Raw genomic sequence first — 22,321 nt, 5'->3', positions numbered from 1 at the left:
CTGAATTTTTGATTAAATAAATGTAGCCTTGGTGAGCAGGGGAATATGATTTTAAAACATAAAAAATCCTACTGACCCCAAACTTTTGAGAGGTAGTGTATAAAATAAAAAAGTTTTTATAAATATTACAAACAAAGGTGCAGACTGTGTGTGAAATAAGCTTTTTAAAATGTATATTAAATAAATAGAACGTACAAAGCATAACAACAAAACTATCACTTACTATCAATGCATGGCTGCTTTTGTTAAACAAAGTTATACTAATAAATATATTAGAAATATTATAACAGGGGATACAGTTATAAATAAAATTAAAATGGACCAATTTATTCAAAAATATAAATTGGAAAAAGCTTGGCAATCTTATGAAATATACTGTATAAATAACAAAGTAAAAGAAGTTACAATTAAAATGTTACATATAACATATCTAGCTAAAAAGGTTTTAGAGAGATTTAATTTGGATATTGATTATTCCTGTAATTTTTGTTGCTTAAAAAAGGAATCTATTGTCCACATGTTTTGTGATTGTATATACACAAGGATTTTCTGGGTGGATGTGGAACATTTTCTAAGAAGGAAAACAAATATTGTATTCAAGTAAAAAAAAAGATATTTGCATTTATTATGTTAATCCATGTAAAAAAATTACCTTTCTAGTACAACTTTTTATTATTTTGGGAAATTTCATATACATAAAAAATGGTCTGGATCAAACCACACATGGTACTGTATAATTCTGTAAAGGACTGATTTTGTTGGCACGCCCTCTCACTTTTATTTTGTAAAATAAACGGAAGTCACGTAGCGCATGAAATTTGCAACGTTTCCGCAGCTTAAATGTTTTGGCCAGAGCTCCTCCCACCGGAAAATCTGTGTTTGGGTTTGAATTGAACCAATCAAATGCGCGCGGAGGAGGATTTTCACGAGCAGAGCGAAGTTTGAATTTGTGTAATGCGATTTACACTTTTACGCGCACGAATGTCTCTAAAGTAATATTAAAAACTCGACTTTTCCTGGAGAATATGTATATTTCTATCGGATGGAATAAGAAGACTGACTTTAAGATAAAGCTCGCGAAAAAGTGAGTCTGAAGCCGTGTAGGTTAACGTTAGCCATGTACTGCTAGCCTTTAACTTGGGGCTCTTTAAATCGCCATTTTAAAATTTAACTTTACATTTGACTTCCCCACCTAAAAATGAAAGCGTTAAATGAAAAGTCTGCTGAAATAAAGCTGCAGGACAGAGATCTCAGTAAGTTTGTTTTTGTGCATTTTTAAATGGCAACAGAATTAATCCTCACGATAACAGAATGTGCTAAGGTATATTCTCGTTGACGTTGACTGATTTTAATATTTTGCGTTTGTTCTGCAGTTTGCTGTCTATGTAAGAGATCTGAGAATAATAAAGAGAAGTATGGAGAGAAGGTTCACCTTGAGCAGCACAACCTGGCTGTCCACTTTTTTTGTCTGGTGAGAAATTAACAACTTTGGTTTAGTCTTGCTTTTTAATGTTTATGTTGAGTGAAGCATTTCCTGTTGTCTTTTATCTGTTACCGATCTGTTACCTTAATGTAACGTTATCCTGAATTATGTGTCCTGAATAAATTGAGTACACAAGACATGGACCATTTATATGTAAATTATATATATATAACAAAACTATGCATTGGTGGTCAAAAGTTTGGAAGAGTCTTTTTTGAGACAAGTCATGTACAATTCAAATGTATAGTAAAATTGTGATATTATGAAATATTACACAATAAAAGATCTATTTTCTCTTTTAAAGGGATGGTTTAGGCAAAGCTGAAAATTCTGTCATCAGTTTTTTCACCCTTGACTTGTTACAAACCTGTTTGATTTTTCCCCCTGTTGAACACAAAGGAATTATTTGGAAAAATGTTGGAAATCTGTATCCATTGACTTCCATAGTGTCTGTAGTGTTTTTGCTACTGTGGAAGCCAATGGTTACAGGTTTCTAACATTCTTTCAAATGTATTCTTTTGTGCAACAGAACCAAAGAAAATACTCATAAAGATTTGGAACCACTTGTAAATTGGAGTTTTTGGGTGAACAATGTTAAAATGTAAAATCAAACAAAAAGTGTTCAGGGGTAGCTTAAATAATGTGTCAGTGCTCTTTAGGTTAGAGATTCATCGGAATAAACAACAAAAGTAAGTCCAAGGCTCTCAAAAAATGTAAAAAAAAAAAATATATATTAAAAAGCCTTTACTAACATGGCAGTTTTAAGAAATAGTCATGTCAATAAAGACTTCTTAATATTTTTTCCACATTTTTCGAATGCCTTGAGCAGACTTTTGCTATGTTAAAATGTAATTTATACCTGTGAAAGCACGGTTGAATTGGCTTCAGTGTCACCTGATGTTTCAGAAATAATTCCAATATACTAATTTATAAAAAAAATAATAATATTCATAGTTGTAACTGCCAAGTCTTTATTTCTTGTTGTCTTCGAGGAAAAAGAGCGTTTTCCCCTTCATCTACCCCTACACAGATATAGTTGGCTAATACTACATATGGGTCAAAGACATTAAAAAAATGTGTTCAACTGCATTCTGGCTTTAATTTTTATATTAGATTAATGTAATTTTTAACCATATATTAGATTGTGTCTAATGTATTGTTTTCAATCAAGAAATCTTGGACTGTTACGTACATGTTGAAGCCCATCACCAAAACCTATACGCATTTATCCCTAAAGTTTCTAAAGGATAAGTTTTTAATCTAATGTTACAGCTGATGTCTAGTGGAATATGCCAGAGAGGAGAGGAAGATGAAGACGTGTATGGTTTTCTTGTGGGTGACATTAAAAAGGAGATCCGCAGATCATCGAGGCTGGTAAGTAAATATTTTACCCTTGCCATGTTCTGTTTAACACCTCAGAAACATTTTTGAAACTTGTGTCACTTTATTACTTGCAGAGATGCTTTCATTGCAAAAAGGCTGGTGCTTCAGTGGGCTGCTCCATCAAAAGCTGTCGGCAAATGGTCCACATGCCCTGTGGATTAGAGCAGGAGTTTGTTTTCCAGTTCACAGGCTTGTTTCCGTAAGTGCGTTGTTCCTTGTGAATAGCAAGATGATGGTGTAGAAAGTATTGATGTGAAGCCTTTTAAAATATTATTTAAAATGTGTATATTTAAAAGGAAAGTTCAGACTACAAGATGAAAATTCTCCATTGTTGCTTTATATCAGGGGTCAACAAACTTGTTTCTGAAGGTCCGGTGTCCTGCAGATTTTAGCTCCAACCCTAATCAAACACACCTGAACAAGCTAATCAAGGTCTCACTAGGTAAACTTGAAACATTCAGGCAGGTGTGTTGAGGCAAATTGGAGCTAAACCCTGCATGGACACCGGCCCTCCAGGACCGAGATTGGTGACCCCTGCTTTAAATAAGCAGCAAATTTAATTTTGGCTTTCATTTACAGGCTTGAATTAAGCTGCTTCTGGATTTATTTTTACATCTGTTCATGACTGAACAAATGAGGATCCTAACAATAATAACAGAATCTAATGCATTAACCCAGTACATGTTTGTAAGGCCAGTTCACACCACACAGACCGAGGCAAATGACACTTTGTTGGATCAGTCTGTTACCCTTATCAGTGTGTGTGGAGTCACTTGTGTCATATAATGTCTGTGAAGTAGCATGCTATAATCTAATGATTGTATACACTACCTGACAAAAGTCTTGTTGTCGATCCAAGTTGTAAGAGCAACAAACAATAACTTGACTTTTAGTTGATCATTTGTAAATGTGGCAGAAGGTAAATCTGTTGAACTGCATCCTAATCATTACAGATACTGCAGAGTAGATATATTGGAACCCAACATCATTCAAGTTTAATGAAAAAAAAAATCATGGTTTGGGTTTACATTCAATATGGGCCATGAGAAAGATCGGTTGAGTGGATGGCAACATCAACTGCCTGAGGTATCAAGACATTTGTGCTGCCCATTACATTACAAACCACAGGAAAGGGCAAATCTTCAGCAGGATAGCGCTCATACACAATACTATTTGTTTTTCCACTGCACCATGACTTTATTTTCTATACTGTACATGATTTCTGTTAAAAGATGAGACTTTTGTCTAAGCAAAGTCAGACCTTATTGTCCTAATTAAATAATTAAAAATCAAGGCATGATTATATTTGATTTTGGTAAAAAAAAAAAAAAAAAGCATAATCTAGAGGCCTTTGCCTTTCATATAAGCTACTTCTGACTCTAAACGATCAACTAAAAGTCAAGTTATTATTTGCTGTTCCTAAAACGTGGATAGGCAGCAAGATTTTGTCTTGTCAGGTAGTGTATGTTTGCCTGCATCTGTCAGTGCTATTAATTGGCCTTTAAAATAAGTATCTTAGGTTTAGCAGCAGCCATTACTCCAGTCTTCAGTATCCTTCAGATCAGGGGTGTCCAAATCTTGGATCATGCGACAGCTGTTAAAAACTGTCTTGTCAAATAACATTTCTTGTTGAATAACAAAAAAACAAGCGACCCCAACCTATTTAAAAGCAGCATCATTGTTGTCAAATTTACGAATGCTCCTCTTGGTACTGATCATGACAATCTTTTGCAGGTCTTTCTGTAAAAAGCATGCGCCTACTCAGTCCTGTGACTCCAGCCACAGTCTGCCCCACTCCTGCTCCATCTGTCTGGATCCCATTGAACCCATCCTCTCCTATCATGTCCTCAAATGCCCTGCATGTCATGGAAGCTGGTTTCACAGGAAATGTGTACAGGTAATCTTTTTAACCACTATTTTAAACATGTTAATCTAAGTTAGAACTTTGAGCCAGATCCTCCTCTCTTGTGTTTCAGAATTATGCACACAGCGCCGCAATGTTTTTCTTTAAATGCACACTCTGCAATAACAAGGAGCAGTTTCAGCAGGAAATGCTCCGAATGGGAATATATATACCAGAGCGGTAAATAATCCTTCTGCTATTGATTCTAGTCATTCGAATTTCTATTACCTTGTTTATCCTAATGTTTTATTTGTAACACTGTTATTCACTGCTTGCTGGAGTAATGTTCAAATAATGCTTTTAGTTACATTGTTTTCTATTTTCCAGTGATGCATCTTGGGAACTGGAGGAGAATGCATTTGTAGAGTTATTGCAGGTCTACCACCGCTGTGATGCAGTGAAGTGTCTGTGTCACAAAGGTCGTGAACACAGCTCACAGTCAGGGTAATCAGTGCTTTTCATTCAGTCATCCCAAATTAATCAAATGAAATCAGAAACATATACTTGTGGAATGCTCCATTTTTTATGTTGGAGAGACTTTAAATGAAATATTTATTTATTTAGATAGGAAATTTGATCAGAAATAAAAATTTAAACCGTTTTAGATTTTTATCTTGTATGTTATTATTAGTATAATTATTAGTTGTGTATTTTATCATATGAAGTATTTATTATTTATGCATTATTAATTGCCTTTGATGACTTTTTATTGTTAAATATTTAAAAATTATAGACAAGTGATATTTAAAAAATATAGTAAACTTGATCTGTTTCGAAACTTGACTTTGGGCTCATTTAGGTCTCGTTTTTGTGGAATGTTGATTAATGTACACTGACCTTGGTTGAAAAACATTGTAACTATCAATCAATTAAGAAACGGCTTTTCTTAACAGGTATTTTGAAATAGTTCTCTGCAAGTTGTGTGGATCCAGGGGAACTCATCGAAAGTGCTCTAATATTCGAGTTTATGAAGCTGACTGGATGTGTGCTGACTGTAAAACTGCAGCTGAGGGCAAAAGTGAGTTCTCTAAACTGTTGTATTTTTGTGGTGAATAATAGAACAGCCTCATGTGCTTGGATGTGTCTCTCACTCTAGGTTTTAAATTTACCTCAGTTTTTTTTTTTTTTTTTTTTTTTCATTATTTTTACAGCCTCATTGCCATTGCCAAATCATGTTGAATCGCCACTGGCTATAAGACAAGAGAGGAAGAGGCTGTTTAAATCGATCTCTGACATTCACTCTTCAATCGTCGCTAAAAGGTATTTTTAAATTGATAGGATCTGTTCTAAGTCCAAAATATTCTTGATCTTTTACAACCCTTTTTTTATTTACCATTTTGCTGTATGGTAAGTTTAACTGTCACTAAGTTTGTTGTTCTTATTACATAGTAATTGTGTAAAGCGCATATTGTGCAAATAAAACTACTGTTTAAATATTACTATAAAAAGGTTATTCTTATTAACAACAAAATTAACATTTATAAATAAATTCCATGAAAATAAATGCACTGGGAGAGTATTTGCTGCACAAAACATGCCAGAGTCTTAATTAACGGTTCATTCTGCTGTGACGATCCCCTGATAAATCAGGGAATAAGCCGAAGGATAGTGAGTAAGTGAGTAAATACTTTAATTACTTGCTGGGTTCCTAAGCTTTTTGGAAGTACTTACATTTCAGACATATAAATTCAAGGTCCATGAAGTACTTAAAATCAAACATAGGTACTTGAAAGTGCTTGAATTAAATTTGCAATAAAACTTGTTTACAGTGTTATTTCAACAATTATACTGTGCTGCTGTCAAAAACAGAATGGAAAAACTGAAAAAGTCTTAAATAAAAAAAATCTTTACCAAATCTTTACCAAAGCCTTTACATCTTGTACAACAACACTGACAAATAATGCACATTTTAACAAATTTTACTAAAGTTATTTAAACATGACTATTTAAAAACGGTCAATTTTAGACATTTTAATGTAAATATTAAGTGTAAGTAAAATGTTAAAGTTAAAATGTGAGTGAAAAACAAAGTAGAGTAAGGACATTCATGGTACAGAGGTGCTTCATTTAAAATGAATGCTGCTTTAAAAAGTTTTTAAATCTGATGTCCATGAAAGTGTGGAAACCCTGTATTTGGCAAATCGTTGTTTTGGGATTCTAGTTAGGCTTGGGAGTGGGTCAGGGGAAGATAAATCTATAGGTATAAAATGTATACATTTATAAACATAATAGCTAGAGAAGCTGTGAATCCATGCATGTGTACAATAAAGTAGTAAATGTTTATGCATAGTAAGGGTGTTTTCACACTATGTACAGTTGTTTTGAACCATGCCGAAGCACGCTTTTCCCCTCTCCCCCAACAGCCTGCACTCACATTGCATCCAAGCCGAAGCATGCTCACATCATCGATGATGCACTGGTCAGTTTAACAGAAGAGAAGTTCTCTTTCTCAGAACCGTGGAGATTTCTTTAGTTTTATCGTATTAGTTTGATATGCAGAGACAATCAAATAATTCACAGACGAGATCAGTCGCTTTTGAAGCTCATATAAAATCATAAAGTCCTCGTGCTGCAGGCATTAAAAGGTTTGCTGAAGGTGCAGCTGAAGCGCAGTAAGGGATTTGCGTCTTTAATAAACAAGTCCTTTAAACAGTCCTTTAAAAGGCATGTCTCGTCTTCAGTTTTAGCCTTAAGCAGGTCGCAAACCAGAAGCGCCGCTCGGCGGCACGCCATGCATTTTAGAATTCTAAACATAGGTTTCTATCAGGATACACACACCGGCGCCGCAAGTCGGCAGCGCCCGGCCACGGCTCTGGACGCAGTTCATTTTTCAGCCGCGCCACAGAGCGCCATCTGATTAGTTTCATGTTAAATATCATTCGAATGTGCGCGTCTGGTGTGTGATACTTTAAACTGTCATGTGCGTGCCGTGTTGCGGCGCCGAGCGACGCTTCTGGTGTGCGACCTGCTTTAGGCACACTTTGCACTCACACTACAAGCGTACCGCGGCAAAGCCCAACTGAACTGCGCTATGGCACACCTCTTCCAACCGGGCCAGGGCCGGCCAACTGAACTGCGCATGAGCCCGATTCAGAGCACCCCCACTTCTCAAACAAACCAGGAAACGCGCTTGGGCACAGTTCTGATTATTGTATACAGTTTAAAATAAAATTATTGCTCAAGTAATTATGCTTTTATTACTATTACCATTAATACCAATCATGATAATTAATATTAGAGTGATTTCCAAAAGATCACGTGACTCTAAAAAAACTGGTGTAATGAAGCTGAAAATTCATCTTTAAAATCACTGGAATAAATGATTAAATTAAATGATAAACTGCTTTTGAACAGTTATTTTAAAGTGCGATAACATTTCATCATTTTACATTTTGTTCTGTATTCTTGATGAAATAAATGCAGCCTTGGTGAGCAAAAGAAGTTGATTTTAAAACATTTAAAACTCCTTTTGACCCCAAACCTTAATAAAGCATTATCTAATTAAATGCACAATTAAGATCATTTATTAGATGATTTTGGCTGTGTTTTGATCACTAAGTGCACATATGAACTATTATGAGGCAAAGTAGTAACAGCTTTGTCATTGTTTTGTAGGCAGTGTGTGCCAGCCACTTCTCCGGAGGTCTTAATGGATCTGGCCTGTCAGATCTCACAGCAGCAGTTCACAGAGGTGCTGGTGGGAGATGATGATGGTGGCGTGATGGAAGCAGCTCTGCAGGTGCTGCGCCAAAGTGACTTTAATCCCTGCTGCACACTTTCTGTCAAATTCTCCAAGGACAAACTGAACAACAACATTAGAAACCAGCGTCGCTTCCTCAGGCGTCTCGTTTCAAAACTGCAGGTCTCAGACATTTTTGAGGGATCCGATGGAGCTAAAAACCTGGCTCTGAACTCAAAAGGTACATTCAAACCCATTTTTTTAAATTAGAAATGACCTTCACTAACAAAGCTAACAACTGTTGTGTGTGCAACAGCTCTGAGGGACGATCTCTACTTTGATGTCGGCAGTCTATTGGCCCTCTCTTTGGTTCACGGAGGTCCTCCACTGGGCTTCTTCTCTCCTGCACTGTATCATAGTCTGTTCAACTATCCCAAAAACTACAGGCCTACTTTAGAAGACCTCGGAGACACTGCTTTTGGGCACAAAATCAGACAAGTGAGTTTATTTGTGTAACTTATTGAGAACCTAATGGTTGTTGTACACATGTTAAACTATAGTGTCTCTGTGTTTTTAGATCGCAGAAGCAAAGTCAATGAAGGAGCTGAGACATGCGATGAAGTCAGCATCACAATATTTGGAAGCTGCAGGCTGTTGGCGGAAGATCAGCAAACTCTCTGAGAAAGACATGTTGGTGGAGGATGTACTGAATTTCTACCTGATCATCAGACTGCAGCTTCCTCTGCAAAGGTTTGTAATCTAAACTGTTAAGAAGTATATCTTAGCATGTATAAAGCATAATTATAGGGTCAAATGTGTCAAATCTAGTGATTGATTTATAATAAAGACAGTATGAAATTATTAAGATTAGTTAGGATTTTGGGGCTGCACTGTGATCCTTAAAGGGCACCTATGATACAGTTCAACTTTTGTAGACTGTTTGGACAGAACTGTGTGTAGGTATAGTGTCAACCGTCATATTGGAGTGATATAAACCCCTTTTTTTTTTTAAATTTCCTTATGTTAAAATAGCGATTATTTACAGTTTCAACTCAAAGAATGACCAGTCTGTCAGATGAAGTAGAGCCGGAGTCAGAAGTTTTACTGAAGATAGTTTGCAGTTTCATCAACAGAAGCCAGCTTCAACACTCGCAATAAGTTCCTTGGCCGCTCTGCTTACAATCATAAATCAACATCAATTATACTCTCTACACAAGACCAGAAAGAGTGTGATTCAGGTAACAGGTTCAGATTGGTTAAAACAAAGATAGACAGTTAAAATATTATGTACAGATGGCAACAGGAGGTTTGGGTCAGGTCAGCCGCCTGTAGACAATTATGAACTGGTCTTAGAACTGCAGAACTGACCCATCGGATGAATATATACACGCAAGTGACAATCTGTTATAAAAACCCAAGGTTGTTTCTTCATACTCTCAGCTGTCTTATCGAACTAGTTCAAAACTGGTATAAACAGCATTTAGACTGCTATATTTTTACAACACAAAGTCTATAAAAATCACTTTAAACTGAATATACACATAACAATAATATCAAATTCACTTTAGACAGTAACACATAGCAATACAAATAGGAAAACAGTTGTTTTTAATCATCAAGCCCTTCAGTTCCACTTGAGGTTTCCGTGACCTCTGATCTAGTTTGGTGGCTCCTGAAAGTAGAGTTAAAATAGAAAGACAAAAAGACAGGCAAATACACTGAACATTCTTATATTATATTAAGCAATGTGTTAACTTTATTTATTAGTCTAAATCATTTAATGATTAAATACTGAATTAAATAATCATGTTAATAAAGTTATGAGAAAAAGGATAAATGTTGATCCATGCTGGGATGGATTGAAAGGCAGAAATTTGAGTCCATCAACCCAAATCCCAGTAATTTTGAGGCCCACATCAAGGAGATGTAGGAGTGCGGTTTATGGAGACAGGTGCCTTGTCTCCATAAAAACTTGTATACACATGTCCACAGAACATTTTTTGCAAAGATACATGTTACAACTCTCTGTGATCAGCTGCACATCAATTAATTTTATAAGTTTAAAATGTTTTTAAAGCAGAGCCCGTTTGTAATAAAGGTAATAAAAATAGTGGGCGGGGAGAAGCAGCTTATTTGGATTTAAAGCCACAGGCTACAAAAATAGCTACACTAACCTCAGACAGCAAAATGGGCAGATTCTGGACGATATGATAAATTATCTGATGAGTATTTTGAACTGAAACTTTACAGACACATTCTGAAGACACCAAAGGCGTATATTACATTTTGTAAAAGGGGTAAAATTGGTGCCTTTTTAAATAAAGTTTAATAAATGTTATCAAGCAACACTTATTCGAAATATTCATGAACTAAAATTTTGTGTTTATAACATTGTTGCATTGATAATTTATTTTTGTCTTCTGTAAGGTGTGTGTGTGCGTGCGTGCGTGCGTGCGTGCGTCTGCCTGTCTGTCTGTCTGTCTGTCTGTGTCTGTAGAATTTTTATTTTTTTATTTATTTTTTATTATTATATGTAATTTTTCGCATTTCATTTTTACATCTTTAAGACCCATAATTATAACATTAATTGAACATATTTTACTGTTCAACAATTTGGTTGGTACGATCTCTCTTTTATTATTTAGTGAGAAATCCATTATTTTATTTAGTACGTTTCCATTAAGCTTATCAAAAGTGACTTTAAATATGAATGACAAAAATGAAGAATGTTTTATTTAAATTAAAATTGAAATGATTACAGTTTTTTTTCCATCCATCATAGAATGTTAATTAAAGTCATTTACGTTTTTGCATTTAGAATATGTAATTTGTCACAGAACCAATAGCATTTGCATTATACTGTCAGATATTAGAAACCTGGATTAGTATAGAATCTTAACATTTTTGTATTGTGGTAAACCAAAGTAAAATGTTTAAAAATTCGATAGTAATTTCTAAACTGTGATCACATTAACTGCCCCACCAAAAACAATGTGGATTGCATTTCTTAATTCCTAATGGCGGTAGTTAAAACACTCAAAGCATTTGTTTTTTCAGCACATCCCATAATTTCTAAAATATCAACCATTTGGTAGAGGTAGAAATGATGCATATGCTATGAAAATCTGAAAAATATGAAGTGTAATTTCAATTTATAAAAAATAATAATAATAAAACATTTTTGAATTCTAAATCAACTTTATTTTTTAGTGTGCCATAAAATATTGCCGATTCTCGTTTAACTTGTTTTCTGTTTGTTTCTGTTTTTTACAATAAAACCAAAAACAAGTGTAGTAGTGCAACATAATAATGTTTGTTTGTTTGTTTGTTTTTTTGTTCTAGTTTTTTTTTTTTTGGTAAACCAACGATGCTGTTTGTGTAAACCATTATTTAAAACAGTCACTTTTTAAAGGACTGTTTTATTTAAAACAGACAAAATATGATCATCTATAAGTAGAGCAGGCAGTGGAACAGTTAAGTGGAGCAATAACTGCTAGAAAGTTTGCATTAGAATCATACAAAAATGTGAAATAACTTCAAATAGAACACAGTTATTTTGAATTGTTGCATTTATTTCAAATAAAATGCATTCATGAACATGTATTATTAGTTATTATAAAATTATTAGCTCTTTAATTTTACCTACCCCAATCTGTTTAATTCTAGTGTATCCACATAATGTTTTAAAGCACCTTCATTTCTCTTCATTGTGAGCAAATGTTCATTCAAGCTCAAATTTCTTTCCTCAGATTCCGTGAAGGTTTGAGGACACTAGGAATGTTCGAGCAGGTCCAGATGTGCTCAGAGACGTTCTTTCCAGTCTTCTGTGGACCTGTGGAAAGGCTGACGGCTGAATCTGTCATGGAGCTCTTCACAACCCGGTTATCAGAAGAAAAAGAAAAACAAGTTCTAGAAAAGACCACGATAAGCTTTTGGAAACAGTATCTGCATGAATGTGAAGGTCTGTGTGTTACATTTTGGATGAATATGAAGAGAATAATCAATGCATTTTGAATAATTTTAACCCTTCTCTTGTGTTTCAGAGGGTCAATGTGCAGCATCGCTGGAGGACCTCCTAACATTTGCCACTGGTACAGATTTGGTTCCAGCCATCGGATTCAAGCCCACTCCGTCCATCTCATTCCTCAGCTCACCAGACAACTTGTGTGCTTTTCCTCAGAGCAACTGTGATGCCAATCATCTCATTCTGCCTACTCTACCCTCTTACCAGCTCTTCAAGAAACATTTGGATTACACAGTGTGTCAGTTCTCAGTTATGCAGGACATTTAAAGCCGAGCTGGATGTTTCAGTAGAGTCATGGTGTAGATTCACATAATGATTTACAATGGTGCTAAAAGTCTTTTTGTTTGCAGTTAGCGAGTATTATATCAACAGTCTTAAATCGCATTAATGTAAATGATTCACTCTATTTATCAGTAGTTAAACGCAGGTTTTAGAACTTGATGAACTCTGTGTTGTTTAAATGGTCTCGGTTATTGATCCAATTTAATTCTCAAAACAATTTGAGCCACTCAACTATTGAGGAAAAACTCTGAGGTAATATTTTCTACAGAAGCTTAGACTCATGGAAAATTTGTTTTAAAAAAAAAAAAGATTATATGTGTGCTTTTCTTATCAATTTAGACTTGAAGAGATTGGGAAAGCTGGTCATGAGCATGTAAATGTAAATAGCTTATTGTAAATGTTGCTTTGAATGGCTTAGATATTGATTTTATTAGCTTAGAAGTGCAGAGGTTTTTAAACCAAAGCTCAAAGTAGTTGAGTAGTAATGAGTTGTTATGTTCTTTGTTTAATTTTGATTTTTCTTATAAAAAAAAAAAAACTGCAAAGCTTAAATTGACGCGCTTATAATTTTCTGGTAGCCACAAGATGGAGCAATTGCAAGATTTTTGCCACACTGCTAATGGCAAAATGCCGTCACCACAAATGAAGTAGTAACTGAATGAATTGGTCTGCTTTGCTTGTCATTTCCATTAGAATCACATTTAAGCAGGTATGTCTTTGTTCTTGTACAGTTTTATTTCTCCTGATGTCTTTGTTTGATATCTTGACAACTCGATAACTGCTATAACTTATTTGTTTTAACTTTCTTTTACTGTGTTTACTTTTATTAAATAATGAATGGATTTATAATGTACTTACCTGAATGTTTTTTTCAATCAGTCTTAAAATCACCTATCAAATAATATGCACACGTCCATCACATCAACAAAACACTGATATACATTTTTAGTCAGAGCAATTAGATAGACTATCTATGCATCCATCTGATTAACTGAAGTCTGTCTAGATTGCCATTCATCCATAAACGACTTTATGGATTGAGGACTGGACAATATAAACAGACTCTAGCCAAAGACAAACAAATAGATGCATTGATCAATGTAAGACAGATAAAGGGATAGATAACTGGATAGACAGACTGATGAATACAGTGTAGTCAACATTTGAAGTGGAGGAAGGTTTGTTAGAATTGTTTTAAGTGATTAAGTTGTTCACTAGCTTAAGGAGAACTTTGATAAGAGGTTTTGGTCCACTTAAAATGTGGACTACTGTATATTGTCAGATGGGCAAACTGACAGATTTTATTGATTTTCTAGAATTGTCTAAAAAATCATCTTTTTAACTTTTATACTATTAATAACCTATTAATAACATTTTGCTTTGGTCCAAATTAGCTATATCATTTTTTTCATATTTTTTAATCATTTGTACTTTTTCTTAGATGTAAGATGATGGATAGACAGACCAAAGGATGAATATGCAGATAGACAAACTGATGGATGAATTGATGGATTTGATTGACATTGATGGATGGATGAACAGATATGTAAATAGACAAACTGGATAGATTGGTAGACAAAAGGATGAATAGATAACCAGATATATAGACAAGTTGATACAGGGATTGACAAAAATGAATATATAGGCAGATATAAAGACAAATTCATACATGGTGGGATGGATAAACGGATGAATAGATTGACAAATTAGGGCTAATCATATTGAAAAAAATATGATCATGCAATATTTGAATTGTATCCCACTTTGGATCATCACAGTTTAAATGTTATAATACTATTACTTTTTATTTTCATAGACTCAAATAAGGATAAAACAATACAATTCTATAAAGCCCTTAGGTCTTGAAATCCATAAAACAAGGCAAATGATAACACTGAAATGTGCCTGTCAATAACTTAAAAGACAGTGATTGTTTTCTTCTGATAAATAATTGAACAAAAGAGAAAAATGTTAATTTAACTTTAATATTTTTGAGCCAGGTAAAAAAAATGCTTTTCATAATTTTATAATGCATATATTCTGTCTAGAGAAACGGAATTAAAACTCAAAATATAAATGATTTAAAATCATCTGATAAGCTCTCCTTGATCTGTTTACTGAGGATCTCCAGCGGTGTGAGTTCTTGTACGCTGACAGACAGCGGCTCGCCGGTTGCCACGTCACCCTCGCAGTCGTCACTGCATAAACAGTAAAGATGGCGGCGTCCATCCGGGAAAAACAGACAGGTCTGTTCTAAAGTTTTTTTATACACAAATACTCAATGCTGGCAATATTATTAATACTAATCATTTTCACACGATTTTAAAATCTGTCAATTAAAAATACAGACAATAATGCTGAATGCAAAACAGCAGAAGTAGTACAGTCCTGTCAGTGTAGCTGAGGATGCTAACCGTGATGTTCATAAAGCAGCTACTTAATATGAGATGAATGAAAGATTAACCTACATGAGCGCATAAAGAAACACTTGTACTTTAAAAATATACGAAATGTATACGACTATTATTACCTGTGAGTCCTGTCATGAAAATAAATTGATCTGATTTAGCAAGCTAGCTCAAATCACGAACATTATTCAGATCAATACTTAACGTTAGGTACAATATATTTATGATAATTATTGGGTAACGTTACAGTGTTGAAGGGAAGGTTACGTACGATATTTTAATTTATTTATACTTAATTTATTTTAACTAATTCTATATGCGTTGCAATATCACATTAATATAACGTTACGTGTATTGTGGATAATTTATCGTTAGTGGATAATATATTTAATATAGTTATTTGTCCTAACAAATCTTTATTGGGATGGACAAAAATACCTTTGTTATTATTTGGTCATTTAAATATTGATTCTCTATTTTTCCGGTTTTCTTTTTTCTTTTTTTAAGTCAGAGATACACAAATGACATGATATAACCATAACCTATAATTTGATGTTGTTGTATGCATTTAAGTATGGGATAGAGATAACGTTGGTTTTCGGACTTTCCCCTTAATAATATAATTTCATAAAAGTATTATTTGCAAACTCTAAATAGCGAAATCCTATTAGCAGCCAATGACTATCAAAGTACAACATTGTTCGCAGTCAAATAAACAATGTTAATGTTGTTTAGAAGTCATACTTGCATGCTAATTTCAATAGAATATTCAAAGTAACATGGTAAACAATACAGAGACTTCTAAATGAACGAATGTGCAGATATAAAACCAACTTTACCTCTATGAGTATGGGTTCTGATTTAATGTTCAAGCTCTTAATTTCTTTTTGTCAATTGAACATTTAAGAACTGATTTTTGCTTTTCATTTCACAAATGTCAATTGCATTTTATTAAATCTACATTTATTAAATCAAATCGAGAATTAGATCAAGGGTCAGTTGGGTTCTAACAGAAATGAGCGCTTACAAATCAGAACTAATGAACATTGGATAAAATGCATCATTTCAAATTAGGGGAGAATCTATGCTTGGGTTGTTAAATATTTCAGATGCAAGAAGGATTTTGTGATTTGGTTTGTTTATCTAATCCAGGGGTCACCAAACTTGTTCCTGGAGGTCCGGTGTCCTGCAGATTTTAGCTCCAACCCTAATCAAACACACCTGAACAAGCTAATCAAGGTTTGACAAGGTATACTTGAAACACCCAGGCAGGTGTGTTGAAGCAAGATGGAGCTAAACCCTGCAGGGACACCGGCCCTCCAGGACCGAGATTGGTGACCCCTTATCTAATCGTTTATTTGTTCATTATTTATTTATTAGTTAAAATATATATGTGCACTGCACACACAAATCTTTGAAGCAAAATCAAGTAAATGTAAGGTTCTATTTGTTAACATAAGTTAACTACAGGGGGCGAGGTAGTGGCGCAGTAGGTAGTGCTGTCGCCTCACAGCAAGAAGGTCGCTGGGTTGCGAACTTAGGCTCAGTTGGTGTTTCTGTGTGGAGTTTGCATGTTCTCCCTGCCTTCGCGTGGATTTCCTGCGGGTGCTCCGCTTTCCCCCACAGTCCAAACACATGCGGTACAGGTGAATTGGGTAGGCTAAATTGTCCGTAGTGTATGAGTGTGTGTGGATGTTTCCCAGAGATGGGTTGCGGCTGGAAGGGCATCCGCTGCGTAAAAACTTGCTGGATAAGTTGGCGTTTCATTCCGCTGTGGCGACCCCGGATTAATAAAGGGACTAAGCCGACAAGAAGATGAATGAATGAAAAGTTAACTACATTGGTTTACAGCCTTTTGTATGAGTTACTTTCAACAATAACACACTTTATTTCAACGTACAAGTCTAGCTTTTACGAAACCATTGACTTTTACCTCAGTAAACACCTTATTTGCTCCTTGATAATAGTTATTAAGGTAGTAGTTAGTTTTATGTAATGGGTAGGATTAGGTATATACTGTATAATATCATTATGCAGAATTAGGCATGGGCTGGTATAAGATTTTGACAGTATGATAACCTTAAATAAAATTATCAAGGTTACACAATTTCTCAGTATTATGTTCACTGCTCTAAAATATGCTCTTTTTTAATGTCTGGGTAAAAAATAAAAACTTTTGCCTTTTAAATTTGAACACAATATATTTTATTTTGAGAAACATTTAAAATATTTTGGAGCAGTAAATATGTCAAGCTAAATAATGAAAATTAATCATTAACTTCTGCTGCCTTCATTAGCTTACACTGATTTCTTTACATTTAAAAAGTGCATCTTTATCTTTTCCGCCGGAGATACTGTTGTCCTTAAAAACAAACAAAAAATAAAAATGTACAAAAGAAAATCTTACAAATACCGTGGGAACGGTTTAACAGAAAATGTTGACGTTTTTAAAACCTGACTTTTCCAAACTGTGGTAAACCTTGAAAACGATTATCGTGCCATCTCTATGCAGATTATATACTTTATAAGTACAGATTAACAGCCAGCATCTTAATAATAGGCAGCTAAAAAGGCACTAGTTAATAGTGAGAATTGGTCCTAAAACTATTTTTTATTTTTTATATCTTTTTATTTTAATAATATATTATTAATAAATACAACTGAAAACTGGGGCGACGCAGTGGCACAGTAGGTAATGCTGTTGCCTCGCACCAAGAAGGTCGCTGGTTCAAGCCTCGGCTGGGTCAGTTGGCGTTTCTGTGTGGAGTTTGCATGTTCTTCCTGCGTTTGCATGGGTTTCCTCCGGGTGCTCTTGTTTCCCCCAAAGACATGTGGTACAGGTGAATTGGGTAGGCTGAATTGTCCATAGTGTATGAGTGTGAATCAGTGTATACGGATGTTTCCCAGAGATGGGTTACAGCTGGAAGAGCAATCGTTGCATAAAACAAATGCTGGATAAGTTGGCGGTTCATTCCGCTGTGGCAACCCCAGATTAATAAAGGGACTAAGCCAAAAAGAAAATGAATGAATGAATAAACAACTGAAAACTGAGTTAACATGAACTAAATATGAAGAGTTTGCTGTGGTTGTTGTTTTTTTTCTAAGATTTATAAACATTGACACTGTCAAATCTTGCATGTTAACTGTTGTTTAGAATTGCTAATATATGTCGTTGCTGTTTCTCTCCTCAGCTGCTCTCAAACGAATGCTCAACTTTAATGCCCCACCCCTTAAAAACACAACAGCTGAGCCAGTATGGAAGGTAAGAGACAAACCTAGAAGTGTCCCCTTTTTAAATGTGCTTCAGTGATGCTTTTTTGGCTCACACGTTGCTATTCTTGTTAGGTTCTTATTTACGATCGCTTTGGCCAAGACATTATATCTCCGCTTCTGTCTGTGAAAGAGCTACGAGACATGGGCATCACTCTGCACCTGTGAGCACCTCTAAAACATCCAGTCAGCAGTTTCATAATACTAATCGAAATGATCGTTCACAATTGTTTGTTTCTCTCTAGCTTGTTGCACTCAGATCGCGACCCCATTCCAGACGTTCCTGCCATTTACTTTATAATGCCCACAGAGGAGAACATCGACAGGATATGTCAAGTAAATATGCTTGTTTTGGTCAGTCCCATTCAAAGATAATTTGTTTGAATAATTTCAGAACATTTATATGCTCCATCACAGGACCTCCGAAACCAACTATATGAGTCCTACTATTTGAACTTCATCTCCGCAATTTCCAGAAGCAAATTGGAGGATATAGCAAGTGCTGCGCTTGCGGCTAATGCAGTAAACCAGGTGACCAAAGTAAGTCCGACATGTTTGTTCACAGTGAGTGTCTGTTGTGCTTTTGCTAGAGCTCGAGCTCAATGAAGTCCTGCAGAAAGCCAAATAACATGCTGCTCATATTTATTTCAGCTTAAATGTTAGACTGTTCTGTTCCTCCTCAGGTATTTGATCAGTATTTGAACTTCATCACACTTGAGGATGATATGTTCATTCTCTGTAATCAAAACAAAGAGCACATCTCCTACCATGGTAAGCTGTTAAACCCACTTGAAATATTAATTAATTTATTTTTAAATATAATCCAGAGTTATTAATAGTTGTCTTGTTCTGTTTCCTCAGCAATCAATAAGCCAGATATCATGGACACAGACATGGAGGGTATAATGGACACAATAGTGGATAGTCTCTTCTGCTTCTTTGTTACTCTTGGTAAATAAGGATATTAATTTGTTGTATCCTATCATGCATATGCACTCCCATTCAGAAGTTTGGGGGTTTGTTAAGGGTTTTTATGCATGTTTAAAATGTCTCCTACGCTCACCATTTAATTATTTAAGTTTAATTCATATTGTGGGTTTCATAACAGTTTAAAACAGCTGTCTAATTTAAAGGCATAGTTCACCCAAAAATCAAGATTTACGTACCATTTATACTGGCTTATGTTGTTCCAACCATTTTTGAGTTTCTTTTTTTCACTGAACACAAAGAAGATGTTTTGAATGTTGTTCAACGGTGATAAGCTTTGACATCCATAGTAAGAAGAAAATAGTATGCAAGTCAGATTTTTTTTTTCAAAATATCTTCTTTTCTCTTTATAAGAAGAAAGAAACTCAGATTTGTTTGGACCAAGTGGAGGGGTTAGTAAATGATGACAGAATAAAAATTTCTGGGTGAACTATGCATTTTAAAATGTATTTATTCCTATAATGGCATTTTCAACATCATTACTTCAGATTATCACATGGCATGATCCAGAATTCTTTCTAGTATGCTGATTTGATGTTAAGGAAACACTTCTTATTCAATCATTCATTTTCTTTTCGGCTTAGTCCCTTTATTAACCTGGGCCACAGCGGAATTAACCGCCAACTTATCCAGCATATTTTTCACGCAACGGATGCCCTTCCACATGCAACCCATCACTGGGAAACACCCATATACACCCATCCATACACATACACTACGGACAAATTTAGCTTGCTCAATTTACCTGTATCGCATGTCTTTTGGACTTGGCACCCAGAGGAAACCCACACAAACGTGGGAAGAACATGCAAACTCTACACAGAAACACCAACTAAGGCACGAACCAGCAACGTTCTTGTTGTGAGACAACCACACTTATTATTATTATTATTATTATTATTGTTATTATTATTATTATTTTTATTATGTTGAAAGCTGTTTACAGGGCACCTATAATGAAAATGTATAATAAATAATCTGATGGGTGTTTTGAGTTGAAACTTTACAGACACATTCTGGAGACAGACTTATCTTAAATGTTGAAAAAGGGGTTAAATAGGTGCCTTTTAAAGAACAGCATTATTTTAAATACAACATTTGCATGCTCTGAATATTGTTTACTATCACTTTTGATCAATTTAAGTCATCCTTTTTTTTATCAAATAGAATATTTTCATTAAACTTACTTACACTTTTAAAATGCATTTTGCACTTTAAATAACCAATATCAAGTTAAAAGCACATATTTTAAACAATTTTGTGCCTGTATTATGAAATCATGAAAGAATAATAATTGATGATTGCAAACAGGACTCCCAGTTGCTGTCTCTGTCTGTCTAATTTTGACTAATGTGAATTTAAAAAGACTTCATATTTTGTCAAAATAAAAAAGCAGTCATATTTTTAGCATCAAGCTCACATTACAGCCATTAGTTTAACTGTCAGAAAGTTCCACTGGGTGGCAGAACCTTTCTAAATATTGTTCTGTACATTGCTCAGAAGACCAAAAAAATGTAGATGCATTGAACTGATCCACTCTTTAATTATTACATTCTACAATTATATATGACAGTAACGTAACCATTCAAATTTAGTGCAGCGATCAAGCCCGTATTGTTGTTTTTGAAATGTGATTTTGTGTGTCTTGGGAGCCTGTGAGCAGATATTCAGTTCACCCTCCTGTTGGCAGTACAATGAGCTTTCCTGTTATCGTAGGTGCTGTCCCAATAATTCGATGTCCAAGAGGGAATGCTGCCGAAATGGTAGCAGTGGTAAGAGAGCCCTTACTCTATTTTTGTTTCAGTTTTTTGTTTTTTTAATGAACAGTCTGAGACACCCTTGTTTTTCTTTGTTAAATAAGAGTTTATGAATTAAGAAACAGAGTTTTTTACTGGTCATGAATGGTCTTGTGACGATCACCTAAATAATCTTTGTGTTACAGTGGATTTTGTTCTCTGTGTGCATGTGCAAACTGATATCATGGCGTAATTCATTTTCACTGATGGTACAGAATTCCTCTTTGTTCCATATGTGAGATTCAGTCCAGTCTCATCTCGCTTACACTGGAGCTTTTAGATGATTCCTTTCAGCAAAAGAATGTCTTGCTGTAATTTGAGACAAAATGAACACCCGTTGCTCCGTTTATTAGATTATTTTATACATATCGAACAACTAATTTCTGCTGCAAATATTAGTAATGTTGATTTGACACTTTGACACTTTTTACCCTCAGAAACTTGACAAGAAACTGAGAGAGAATTTGAGAGACGCTCGTAACAGCCTGTTCACCGGAGACACCATGGGCACTGGCCAGTTCAGGTGGAGTAACAGGGTGTCCGCAGGGTTTTAAAAAGTATTAAAAGTTGATAAATCAATGTAGAGAAATTTAAGGCATTTAAAAAGTATTAAAAAAAGGCTTAAATGCTATTTTGAAGATATTAAATTTGATATCATTTTTGATTGTGATTTGTGATGTATAGTCTTATGCTAAGGTTTGCCTGAATTAAATCTGTGAATATCAGAATGGTGTGTATTTATTAAAGCTAGGAAATCCTATAGATTTGACATCATGCTGCTTTGTTTACTGCAGTAACCAAGGCTTGACCATTATTTCTGCTGCTGTATAGGCGCCAATCTGCTTAATTAGCTAGATTTGAAAGATTTTTATTCAGTATATAAATAATGTTTTAGTTTTTGATTAATTTCTCATATTAATGTTTAGTAAATATGCTTTAAGTTAAAATCTTGCCAGTATTTCCGGTTGAAAAGTGGTTATAAGGTCTTAAAATGTATGGAAAGAGTCTTACAATTAAAAGAGTCATAAATTAGGTCTTAAAAGGTATTAAATTTCACTCTCTGATTCCTTTATATACCATGAGTTAAAACTCCTACAATCTTTATT

At 34.7% G+C, this 22,321-nt stretch overlaps 2 protein-coding genes across 8 annotated transcripts in view; both read left to right on the top strand.

The window, feature by feature from the left end:
* Positions 1-905: 905 nt before the first annotated feature.
* On the top strand, positions 906-13,607 carry g2e3 (G2/M-phase specific E3 ubiquitin protein ligase). 6 transcript variants are annotated; one of them, XR_015512468.1, is made up of 15 exons: positions 906-1,084; positions 1,206-1,253; positions 1,374-1,471; positions 2,756-2,857; positions 2,941-3,065; positions 4,601-4,763; positions 4,843-4,949; positions 5,097-5,213; positions 5,663-5,787; positions 5,921-6,029; positions 8,385-8,689; positions 8,765-8,946; positions 9,026-9,091; positions 12,198-12,409; positions 12,492-13,607. XR_015512468.1 is itself a non-coding variant. In XM_087288684.1 (15 exons), the coding sequence occupies exons 4-15, from the start codon at positions 2,759-2,761 to the stop codon at positions 12,737-12,739; spliced, it is 1,965 nt and encodes a 654-aa protein (XP_087144810.1). In that variant the 5' UTR covers positions 906-1,084; positions 1,206-1,253; positions 1,374-1,471; positions 2,756-2,758; the 3' UTR covers positions 12,740-13,607.
* Positions 13,608-14,924: 1,317 nt separating this feature from the next.
* scfd1 (sec1 family domain containing 1) overlaps positions 14,925-22,321 on the top strand; it is a 26,503-nt gene continuing 19,106 nt past the window's right edge. Inside the window, exons 1-9 of one of the 2 annotated variants that reach the window (XM_087288599.1) lie at positions 14,925-15,000; positions 18,354-18,424; positions 18,508-18,596; positions 18,678-18,768; positions 18,850-18,972; positions 19,116-19,203; positions 19,294-19,383; positions 21,136-21,191; positions 21,653-21,738. In XM_087288599.1, coding sequence (XP_087144725.1) covers positions 14,970-15,000; positions 18,354-18,424; positions 18,508-18,596; positions 18,678-18,768; positions 18,850-18,972; positions 19,116-19,203; positions 19,294-19,383; positions 21,136-21,191; positions 21,653-21,738 — 725 coding nt within the window. In that variant the 5' untranslated portion in view covers positions 14,925-14,969. 2 annotated transcript variants of the gene reach the window in all.

This window comes from Danio rerio, chromosome 17 (assembly GCF_052040795.2).
Source record: "Danio rerio strain M-AB ecotype USA chromosome 17, GRCz13ab, whole genome shotgun sequence".
Lineage (NCBI taxonomy): Eukaryota > Metazoa > Chordata > Actinopteri > Cypriniformes > Danionidae > Danio > Danio rerio.
This window is presented reverse-complemented; position numbering and strand designations above follow the sequence as displayed.